The sequence below is a fragment of the Sminthopsis crassicaudata genome, chromosome 1, assembly GCF_048593235.1.
Source record: "Sminthopsis crassicaudata isolate SCR6 chromosome 1, ASM4859323v1, whole genome shotgun sequence".
NCBI lineage: Eukaryota > Metazoa > Chordata > Mammalia > Dasyuromorphia > Dasyuridae > Sminthopsis > Sminthopsis crassicaudata.
The window spans coordinates 371,602,105-371,614,449 of NC_133617.1; the positions used below are offsets into that span (position 1 = coordinate 371,602,105).

A 12,345-nucleotide genomic window follows, 5' to 3' on the forward strand; every position below is an offset into this window, starting at 1 on the left:
TTTTACAAAGTACCTTCTAGGGATGATCTCAGAGAATCTGAGAAGACTTATCTGAACTGATAGAGAATAAAATGAACAGTACCAGGAGAACATTTGTACACTCACAATGTTGTAAAGAAAATCGGGCACAGCATAAGACTCCCGGACTCATAGCATCACAGATTCACAGCTAGAAGGGCCATTGGAAGTCATTTAATCCATCCCTTTCATTGAACAGATGAGAAAAGACAAAAGTGAAAAAGTGACTGCCCTCCTAGGGCTTCCACTCTACTGGAAGGTTACAATGTATTCACAGAGAGATGAATATAGGATACATACAATATAAATACACTTTGGTGGGGAGTGGGGCAGGGAGAACTAGCCATTGAAAAGTCTTCTTGAGAGAGGTAAGATTTGAAGTAAGAAAAACAAAAGTCACAGGTGAAAATGATAGCACTTCACCTAGAGAAAACCTGTGCAAAGATAAAGAAAGTGGGAGATAAACTATCTCTGCTTCTCTGACCCCTTCAAAGATTGAAAGGGGCCTCTGACACCATGGAGACTGCCACAGATTTAAACTTAGAGATTCATAGATGGCTAATGCTGGAAAGGTCCTTATAGGTCATGTGATACAGCACCCCATTTTATAGAAGAGAAAACTAAGACCTAGCAGAGTTAAATATTAAGTTAAGACTTGACCAAAGTCAAACAGCTATTTTAATAACAGCTACCTAGTCCAATCCATAACCAAAAAGAATTCTGACTCTGATATACCCAACCGACAGATAGGTCTTCTGACGATAACCCACCATACCATCCTTCACACCATCAAGGAGGAAGATATCTCAACAGACAGGATTCACAGCTCTTACTCTCTGCCCTGGGGTGGGGCAGACCTCTTATCGTGATAGTGGTAAGGGGTAGTAGTCTCTAATTTGCCTCACTAACTCCTTTCTAGCAGCTCACCTTCTACGCAGGGCAGAGTTCATTTGGAACATTTGTTAGCACTTACCGTGTACTATGCTGGGCACTGGGAACATAAAGCAAAGAATCCTCTGCAAATGCGCTGGTGTCAACCCTGGCGCCATTGGAAAGATTCCAAAATGGCCTTTTCTGTTCCAAATGATCTCCCCTATCATCAGCCTGCCATGGTGCCGACTGTTCCCCTTTCTAGAGTCACTCCTTTGTGTTAAGGCACAGTCTCCCCAAGGCTCCCGTTACACGATTTCCCATGGGCCCAGTTTCCTCTTGCTGGGCTTCCTCACTTTAACTTTCTCAACTCAGCTCTTGTCAGATATTCCCTTCTACAAAATTCCATGAGACAATATTTGTAAAACACTTAACCTAGTAAATCCTATACAGATGCTTATTCCTTTCCCCCTCCCTCAGGGCCGAACACCTCCCCAGCCTAGTTCTTACTTCAGGTACTTACATCCCTATTCCCTCTTGTTGCAAATGTTATCTACATGCCCGAGAGCCCAGAGACTTCCCTACTCTAATAGCCCAAAGGCAGCGATGATATGTAACTCCTGCCCCCCCCCCCCCCCCCCGCCACACACACACACACACACACACACACACACACACACACACACACACACACACACGATCAACCCAAATGCCAAACAGACTTCAATAGCACAGGCTTACAGAAGGATGCTTTGTGCAGTTATAGGGAATGGGTTCTGGAAACCCTCAGAGAGCTCCTACAACTTTTGTTCCTAACATCAAATGCCTTTATGCTTTATGTCCTATGCTCTTCCAAAGCTTTCTGTTTTTCCGTATTCTTCCAGTTCTGAAATAACTGAATTCCTCCATTTTAGAGTGGTGGGTATACCTTTAACATCCACTATTGAAATGCCCTGCCACAGGAAATAACTCTTACTTTTGAAGGCTGTGCCAGCCCTGCCAAGCTGAAAAGGCCTGATACCAAAAGCAGGACTGTCATCCAAGGGCTGGTTCAGCTAAAAGCAGGGAAGACCAGCACCAATCAAATTAGTTAATAATAATAATAATAAATTATAAATAAATAAATTAAATTGAATTTAACATAATTTTTAAAATAATAAAAAGGATGCTCTCTGGGCTGAGGTTGGAACAGATAAATGGAATTGGTTGAGAAAAGGCTGGGGAAGCAACAACAAGAAGTAAGGGAATGAATATTTGAAGGAAAAAAAAAAACTAATCATGAAGCCAAAGGGATAAGACCAGACAGAAGATGAGCAGCAGAAACTAAGAAATCTCTCAAGCTTTGAGAATATCTTGCTAACATTCTAGAATTTCCTCCAGCAATCCACATGAGCATCTTCTCTCTTACAAATGCCTGAGTCATGGAGAGATTGACTTGCCAGGGCCTTATTCTTAGATAGCACCTTGGATAGTGTTAAGTCAAGAAGACCTGAGTTTGAATCCTGCTTCAAACTTCCTACCTATGTCTCCCTAGCCAATTCATTTAACTGCTTTCTATCTGTTTCCTTATCTGTAAAAATGGGGATATTAATAGCATCTGTCTCCCAGGGATTGTTGTTTCAAATGAGATAATAGTTGTAAAATGCTTTGTAATTCTTCACCTGCTCTCTATAAAAGCTAGTTAAATGAGGAGGAAGAAGAGGGAGGAGGACATCAAAAGCAAACTCTGGTATCTTCCCATGGAAGAGAGAGGGCCTGGAGTTAAGACAAACTGAATTAAAATCCAGCCCTAGACATAGGAAGTGCTGCATGACCCTGATCATGTCTTATTTTCCTCATAAATACCTATAAAGTGCTTAGTACAGTCTGACACATAGTAGGAGCTATATGAAGGCTATACATTTCTACATACATCCTTGCACATACAGACACATTGCATTATGGATATTTACATGTATACATACACACGTGTATGTATTTGCCCCCCCCCCACTCCAGCTTTTCTAGTTGCCTCATTATTTTTTTATCCTGGGTCCCCAAGCCAGTTCTCCCTTGCCAGGGCAGCAGTCCATACCCCATGCTAGGCATTCCTGCTGATCTTCCTGTCGCCTCCTGACCCCAATCACACTTACTCTCACTCCTTATTCTTCTTCCTTCATCAGAAGAAACTCCTTATTTCTCCCTTTCTAAGCTTACTGCACACCTTGACTCAGAGAATAAGAATTTGTGGAGGGGTCGGCAGGAGGGAAGAACTTTGAGGTTCTTTGTATCCTCGGCTTACAGCCTTCCCCCCAGCTAGTTTCTGCTCCGGGTGTTTTCCCTTGCCCAGGGAGGAATTATCCTCCAGGTAGCATCCCCTCTGCAGCAGTGTCCCCTGACATGGGCGCTCCTGGGACCACTACAGGTACTGATAGCTAGCACTTACAGTAGGACTTTAAGGCTTGCATAGCTATTTACAACATTATCTCATTTGATCCTCCCAACAGTGCTGGTAGTAGGTCGGTACTATTGTTACCTCGGTCTGTCTCCTTTCCTCACTTGTAAATGAGGAGATTGGAGTAGATGGCTTCCCAGGTTCTTTAACATCTCTTTGGAGATGAATAGCTTCTCAAACCGGGCCATGTTTTCTTGAGCATTCGCAGTGAAGTTAGATCTTTGCTCTTGGAAGTAGATTTGATTTAATTTTTTTTTATTTAAAAACATGTAAGTCACAGAAACCAATTTTAGCATCTAGAATAAATAATGCTGTTTTAGAACTTCTATTCTAAGATCCATTGGGCAGCATGATAGCATTAAGGTCTCCTTTCCCCAGGCTGGGAGGGTCATTTTAAAACTACAGAAGTCAGTTATTTCTAGCCCAGATTCTTTTTTTTTTTAAGCTTTTTATTTTCAAAACATATGCATAGATAATTTTCAACATTAATTTTGGCAGAACTTTGTGTTCTAATTTTTTCTCCCTCCTTCCCCCCCCCACCCTTTCCCTTAGTCAGTAAGTAATCCAATATATGTTACACATGTGCACTTCTTCTATACATATTTCCATAATTATCTTCCCGAACAAGAAAAATCAGACCACAAAGGGAAAAAAGGAAAAAAGCAAGCAAACAACAACAAAAGTGAAAATACTATGTTGTGATCCACACTCAGTCTTTGGGTATAAAGGGCTCTTTTCATCCCAAGTCTGTGGAACTACCAGTCCAGACTCTTTGACGTGTCCTTTTTCCTTCTTTCTTTTTTTCTTTTAAAGCGATTGGGGTTAAGGGAGGTGCCCAGGGCCACACAACTAGGAAGGGCTAAGTGTCTGAGGTCGCCTTTGAGCTCCGGTGCTCCTGACTCCAGGGCACTACCACTGTGCCATCCAGCTGCCCCCTGCCCCCTTTCTTCGCACCATCCGTTTCCTCCCTTCCTCTCCCCATGCAGTCTTTCTTCTGAGCTTTGACTCCCGCACTTCTGTGTCACCAGCTGCAGAGCACAGGTCGACTTCTGGAAGAGCAGCTGCCTGAAATGATGACGGAGCTCTTGGCCAGCGCCCGGGACAAAATGCTGTGCCCTTCGGAGTCGATGCTGACACGGTCGCTGCTTCTCGAGGTCATCGAGCTGCACGCCAACAACTGGAACCCCCTGACGCCAACCATCACCCAGTACTACAACAAAACCATCCAGAAGCTGACAGCCTGAGGAGGCAGGGTGGGGTGGGCCGGGAGGGCAGGCAGGCAGGGGGGCCCCAAGGAGGGCAGGGAACAGGATGGAGCAGGACAGGGCAGGACAGGGAGGAAGGGGATGGCCGGAGCAGGAGAAAGACCACGCACCTTAAGTGAAAGCAGAAAAGCAGAGCAAATAGGCCCGATGGCAAATCCAGAGAGGGAAGGGAGAAGAACCCTCAGGGTCCAGTACCTAATGGGAGCCACCACCCCCTGCTCCATGCATGCGGCAATACACATCCATAAAGGATGCATGTCTCTTTTTAGCAGGGGCCCCCTGCCATCTCCCTACCTATTTTCTAAATTCCTTGTCCCCCAGCTTCCCTATCCCTTCCCACTCTGTGCACACTCATCCCCTGCAGGGTTTCTCTTGGAGGGGGTTCATTCTTATGACTCCATCGCAACCGTGACAGACGCTCGCTCACCCGGGGACACCATTTGGGTCAGAAAAGACCACAAAGGGTGGAAAGCAGGCGTCCGAGTCTGGTCTGGTATTGTCTCCCACCCCACCCCACCCCCATTCCCCATTATGTCAGTTTGCAGTAGCCAACTGGCGGAGGCGACACATGGCAGATGTCTTGGGAGGACAAAAGAACACAAGGTCTACACCAGACGCTTGTAATTGGCGACTTTTGTCCAGCAGGGCTTACTTAGTTTGGGTAGGGCTTGGGGGTCTCCCCAGCCCCTCACCCTCCACCGGACTGACTTTAGTTCTCTTCCCTTTAATTCCTGAGAAACTGAAGAAGGGATGTTTGCAGTTGTATTTGCACTCTTGGGAGGCTGTTTTTATAAAAACAAGGACAGTGACTTTGTAGTCTCTTTTCTCTGTGAGGAGAATCTCCAGGGTATACTCTGTGAGCACTCCCTGGGGTGAGCAGGGAAGGGCAGGTCTGGGGGGCCCCAGTGCAGACCTCATAGCTGTAATAGTCATTTAAGATACTCAGATACTTCTGGTTCAGCAGGAGCTCCCCCCAAGAACCCTGTGCTGTGCCATGTCCTTTGGGCACCGATCTGTGATTATCCCTCCTCTGTACTGCAGTCCTTAGCACTAAGTCCATAGGACTGCTCAGCTAACTAGCTTCAAAGGACCTTGGAAAATACAAGAAAAAGATGCTGGTAACTAGGGATGGGGAGCATCATGGCTCCAAGGAAGCATTTCCACTGCTATATGACAGTCTGTTCTCAGGACCTTAGTTACAAGAAGAATGACACTTCCTGAGATGCTGGTCTGACTAGCCCCTCTCAATGATTGGGCCTATACCATGATACCCCATTTCCTTTCCATGGAAGGAAATGCCCTAACAGGATCAAAAGCCAGTCCAGAAGTGTATCTGTGGCCAGAGAGGGAGGGTACCCTAAGACCAAGCAAGTGCCCACTGGAGCACAGTGTTATAAGGAAGAGGATGAAAGTGGGCATTTCAGGATGGAGGTATTCTAGAGCCAGTGTCGCATCCAGTATTAGGGAAACAGCTCTCTAGGTTTCTGAGGCTCAGCTGGGATCACCTGTATTCACAGTCTAATTTTCTCCCAAAAACCCTGTCCTACCCCCATACTTCTATCTGGCTTCATCAAGTTCGATATGTATTGTTTTGAGTAATAGTAAAATGGACCAGATAGAAAAATCTTATAGGTGGACTTGAATCTGTTTCTTGGAAGCCAGGAGCCTGTCTAGGACAATTCTAGTTAAACTTTTTCAGTGGTCTTTTCAGCAACTCACTTTCTGGGGACAAGAGACTTGAATAAGGACCAGGAACTGTCAGATTTCAGCAGCTTCCTTATTGGCTCCTTTATTAAGTAAGGCTTGCCGTTCACTAATCATCTCTCCAGCTCAGGTCACAAGCCTGGTCGACTTGAGAAAGGAGGTTTTTTTTTGTTGTTATTTGAAGCTAAGGAGAGAGAGGGATGAGAAAAGGAAAGTTTCCTCCTGCCTCACTCTGAGCAAACCTCAGAATCACTTTCCCAGAGAATTCACACCCACCTGAGTCAGGGGACAAACACTCCCCCAGACCCACTCCTGGCAGATGATTTTGCATTCCCATTTCCCCAAAACAAGCCTACCACTCATAGGTGAAGAGAGAAGAATAGAGGTCTTCTCTGGCCCCGGAGCTCTCAGACTGTACCAGGAGCTAATGAGGCAACTGTCCTCCCTTCCATATGCACCTTTTCACTTCTTTTTTCTCTCTGCTTTTTCTCTCCTTGTTTTTTCTCCCATTCTTTTCTCTCTCTCCCCCCCAAGTCCTTAAGTTTGCCGCTGCTCCCTGGGGACTTGCTCAGCCCTAACAGGAGCCTGTGTTGTAAAGAGATGACTGTTGACTTTGGTTGTTCAGTGATAGTGAGAACACTTGGAGAAGGCCAGAATTCAGACAGTTTCCTAATGGTCTCAGCCGGGAGAGAATAATAAGGGGCAGAAAGCACTGATCCACCCAATGAGAGTAATCAAAAGAGACCTTCTAAAGCTACAAATAATGTGTGAAGAGGGTGGGTCTGGTCCCAAAGCTCTGGCGAATAGCGAGGTATGTATGAACCACCCAAGCGCTGTAAGTTCGGAGAGGAAGAATGAGCAGGGGAGAGACCGAGAGGACATTGTAAAAGCAAGACGAGAAGTATAGGGGGCTTTCTCAGAAGACCTTTTTGTGGACAAGGTTCTCTGCAGGAGCCACGGAGGTATGTCCCCGTGGGCTCTTGGAAGGGTCCCCACTAGGGCTGTGAGGTTTACTTCCTCCAGTTCTCCCACACTAACCCTGTGAGTGAAGCTCCTTTCCTCTCATGGTGATAATGTGGAAGACGTAAAATATTATACATATATATATAAATATATATACATATAAATATATATTTTAATTACATATTGTGTCATGGTAGCTTCCGGCATACGGTTTACACAGGTCAACCTGTTGCTTTAAGGCGCTTCCTGGCCTCTCCGAATAACCATTTAAGCCGTTTTCTCTATCTAGTTGCTGCTACTCTTACAGACAGATTTGTGAAAAGTGCTTCAGAGATTTAAAATGACAATAAGCCTAAACTCTGGGGAGCCATCCTAAGGGAGAATCATCTGATGAGAACACAGGCAGCTCTAAGCCGCCCAGCCTCAGAGAGGCCCCAGTCTCTAGTCTTGGGGCCATTTCTGGCCTTAAACTGGTGAACTCTGGTAGGCCCAGTTTGACCTCTGAATGTATTCAAGGGAAACCCCAAGCAGAGGGAAACTGAATCTTTTATTTCTAAGGCTTCAAATCCATGCCCAATTGACCACAACTTTCTGAGAACATCTATAAAACTAAGCCACGCCAGCCAGTGGTCATTCTATTTAAGCACCTTTCCCCAGCGGGCCAGCCAATGCAAGGGTCAGCTTTTATACGGTTTCCCTTCAAGAGATAGGGCATTGCCTTCTAGCTGTAGTACCAGACGTCAGGCTGAAGAGTTTCAGTCCATTTCTTTGTACTGCAGCCCACACTGACTCCTAACCTTTATTAGACGAGACCTGAGAACCCCTGAGACACTGGAAACCCACCTTCTCCTGGAGTTACTCTCCAGTTAATACAGTCTGCCGACTTCCGTCTTGCTGTCAGCTGCTTTGTAAACTTCAAGTTTTTGCATCGTCCTGTCTATCTGTGTAAATGTCATTGTTGGCCAAGGTGGTATTTATTTCTTATTTTTATTCTATTTTATTTTTCTAAGGGGTGGGAGGGACTAGAACTATGTCCTCACTGTTCACGCCGTGGAAAATCTCCAGATACCAAGGCCACCAGCCGGGCCTGGATCATGACACAAGGTGGGGAGAGTATCCCCAAGGCTGTGGTCAGGAGCCGTTATCTGGCAGCAGGAACTAGTCAGCTCTTCTCTCATGAACTGTCTCTGCTGGGAGCCAAGGCAGAAGCCAGAACAGTGGGGACTGAAAATCACCTACCCGATTTAAGATGCCCCGTGTTGGGGAAACTGAGAATGGAAGTGCAAGGAGGACGAAAGACAGACAAATTCCCCTCTGCTTATAAGCATTTGCACAGGGAGTCCTGAGCTCCCATACCTCCCAGAAGTATGTCCGTGATCCCCTAAGGACTTATCTCTGGGGGTTCAAAGGATCCCTGTTAAATCTTCTTCATGAATTTTAGACACATGATGGATGACCTCTTCCTCAATATGTACCACTTTTCAGCTGGACCCCAGGTACCAGTGGGTTTAATTAATAATAATAATAAATCAAAACCCTACAAAAACTCGACTCTGTGTGTATTTGTGTGTGTGTCCCGAAGGACACATCTAGTGGCACTGATGGGGACCCCAGGGGAGACGCTGCGGAAGACTCAGGTGCTTCCAAGTCTGAAAGTAGCCGGTTTCCGTGTGTAGGACTGGGGGCAGGAGGTGAATGCCAGGGTGATGAGCGGGGCACAGGGCATGGGGAGGGAGAGAATACATGGAGAGCTGAGCCAGACTTGGACGGCAGAGCTGACAAGCTGGCAGCAGAAAATCTACCCAGCACAGAATCAGACTGGTTCAGCTAATGGGGAAGGGTTTCCAGACAGCAGGTTTGTGTTTCCTCACAGTCAGTCGGTCTGTTTTTCCCCAGAGCAATGTTTTCATGCAGGCGAGAAGCGGCTCATTTCAAGAAGGTTGTGATTCAAAAGAAAGGAGATGAATTGAGGTGCTGGGGAGGGCAAGTGGTTGGTTCTCCAGCTCCAAGCAGATAAGTCTGCAAAGACTGATCATCCCCCAAAGGCCTAGCCATTTATTTTCCTATGATGACATATACTTTATTTTTGCAGCAACCCTCACCCAGCAGGGCTCTGAAGAAACCTTCCTCCTGGTCAGAGCCTCTCCCTCTAGGCTTCCTCCCAGACCTCACTGCTTGCCCCATAATTTCACAGAGCTGGTCACAGGGGGCACCCCCACTCCCACTCCTCTCCAAAGATGCCCCTGGAGCAAGGAGACAAGGACACTGCAGTGGGTGGGGGTGGAGGCGGTAAGTGGTCCAACTTGCTCTAACTCAGCCATGAAATTATACACGTGAGAGAATCTAGGGAAGGATATTTATACATACATACACACATATATATACATATTTTTATGTATATATACATATATATTATGTTGACGAAGATAACATTTTAATTTAATCATTAATTATATTTGTTAAACTAAATACATTTTTTTAAAGAAAATGCAAGGGTGGGGTGGGGAGGAGGGGGAAGCAGTTGTATAGGGAAGGGTCTGGGAAGGACAAATCCTACTGAGGACTGCTGATACTGAGACAAGGCAGTTCTAAAATGCTGTGTGCTACGAAACACGTTGTCTGAGTAATAAATGTTTCAGTCCTGACATTTCATCATCGCTGTTGAAATGTGCTTTACTTCTGCTTGTTGGAAGGGAGGGAGAGGGAGGAGACTTGCTGAGCAGTGTAGAGCAGTGGTTACCACAAGCAGCCTCAAGGACAAGGGGGCAGGAGGGCCGTGTGGCCCAAGGCCTAAAGGCCTGCTTTGGAGAGCCGACTCTGCCAGGGCTAGCAGAGTCCTTTGATCAGGTTGAGCATCTTCCTTTGTCTAGAAGATGAGAGAGCTGAAGTGCACTATTCCTGAAGTCCCCCAGTTCTAACATTCTATGGTTCTGATGTGTTTCTGGACCGGAAACTTCCTAGGATTTTTCTCTGCTGATCCTAAATTTCAGTTTCCACTGGAAGGATGTGAATCAATCAACAAATCTTTACTGAACCCTGTAGATGGTCCAACAAGCCCAAGTGGGCTTTGTCCCCCCAAAGAACTGACATTGTATCGGTGCCATCTTCCCTGTGCGGATGGAAGAATCCCTGGAGAAAAAATGGCACACACAAAGAAAAAAGATTTGCTTAAATGGTTTGTTTTTTATCTTTCTATGCCCAGCTCCTAGCACAGAACCTGATAAAATAGTAGGAGGTTTAATAAATGTTTGGTGAATTTCAGGAAATTGAAATATTCCCTGAAAAGGGAATTCCCTTCTTCTCCACTGAGTGATGTCTAGAACTGGGATCATTCAAATTCCCCACAGCTGGAAGCCATTCTCAAGGGATCAGGCCCACTCCCAGATGGGCCAGCTCTTTTACTAAATGGCCTGAATGATTTCTTCTTTCCCTCTCCTCAAGTGAGAAGCATATCTCTAAATAGGTCAATCTAAGGATTTCTTGAAATGGGAGAGTGAGGTGCTGTGCACATTTATTACTATCATAAATATAATTCATTTAATATATAACAATACATATTTAATACATAATAAATTGCTTTGTGCTAATACCCTGGGTTTTCTTAGAATATAGTTTTCCCCACACTGATGACCAAGAAGTGATGAAGTAGCATAAATCACAGAACAAATAAATCCTGGGATCATTGCTTAAAACTAAGAATGCACTCGGATGACTATCCTGCCTTTTTTTTAAGTGTTCATTATTCAGAACTATAAAGATCTGTAATTATTATTGCCCCAATTTATTGCAGCTGCTTTGGGAAAACAAAGAGATTTCCACAGAAGAAGCAAACCAGCCGACGTGCTAAAAGTAATAGGTCTTTATTATTAGAATCATTTTACCCCCTCAACGAAGCAAGGCATTTAACTGGAAACACCCCAGAGGTCATGAGGCAGAAGGGATGGGAAGAGGAAGCAAGGCTACATTGAAGTCACAGTCACTCAACAGAAACAGATATTTGGTAATATCCAAACTTCTATCCACCAATCTGTCAAAGGTAAAGGCATTTGGTAAAGTGACCTTGGAGTTACACTGAAAGAAAGGGGATAAATGATGATGTGGAAGTTAGCCTTCAGATTAAATGACCAGGTTATGCCAGCTCCCTCCTCCCCAGTTTGGTGCAGGTATACCCACACAGCAAGTGGAAGTGAAGAAGGAAGGGCATCTCATTCAGCCACCTCCGGTTGCCCTCTTGCTTCCACCATCATAAACAAGTAAATGCCAATTAGTCAAGAAGCTGGAGATTTCCAGCAAAGAAGAATCCAGATCTAAAGGACTCCATAAAAAGGGAAAGGTAGGCTGTCAGCCAAGAGGAAGAGACATTTCTAAAACTGACACCTGTGGGGGCTGGGGAAGGATGAAGAAAGGTTCCCTTTCCCATAAAACAGGTTTTTCAGGCCACATCATCAAAGTTGGGGGAGGGAGGGAGGGAAGTTTCCCTCTACTAATCCGTATCAAAAACCCTCTACACATTAATATAGAGTCTTTGTGAATAACTTTGGCCAAAAAATTTATCACTTGGGTGATGAGCTTCTCAGATTTTAATTAGATTGGTTCTTAGACAATAAGCATGATGTCTAGCACTGGACTGACTCATGTTTGAAGCATTTCCTGTTTAATAAGATTTGCCAGCACTTTTACTCTGCTTCCCAGACAGAGACTTGGGGAACCCCTCAAACCACAACCCATCTCCATATCACAATAAGGCACCCTTGATTGTAAGAAGAGTTATTTAGTTAGGCGTCTGGGCTTGGAACTAGTTGCCCATCCTAAGGGCAATCATAACTAGGGCAATCTATCCCACCTGACCTATTATCCATGATTGGAGTGAGTGATGATAGAATAATAATGACCACTCATGCTGCCACCAGCTGAAGGTACCAATTACAGCAGAAGCAATGGGTAGCCTTGATAATCGGCATATCACTTAATGATAATACTTTTATGATAATGTTATTACAGTCATGTCATAGTAAGACTACATTTCCTAGAATGTCTGGATTAGGAGTCTGATAATTCACTGGGGAAGTTCTCAGTATTCCATTTCCCTTG

At 45.0% G+C, this 12,345-nt stretch overlaps 1 protein-coding gene across 10 annotated transcripts in view; it reads left to right on the forward strand.

The window, feature by feature from the left end:
* Positions 1 to 8,800, forward strand: part of CTIF (cap binding complex dependent translation initiation factor) — a 486,242-nt gene extending 477,442 nt beyond the window's left edge. For all 10 annotated transcript variants that reach the window (XM_074279342.1, XM_074279337.1, XM_074279344.1 and 7 more), the window contains one exon: positions 4,351 to 8,800. In XM_074279342.1, the coding sequence (XP_074135443.1) occupies positions 4,351 to 4,566 (216 nt within the window). In that variant the 3' untranslated portion in view covers positions 4,567 to 8,800. The remainder of the gene's footprint in view (positions 1 to 4,350) is intronic.
* The last annotated feature ends 3,545 nt before the right edge of the window (positions 8,801 to 12,345 follow it).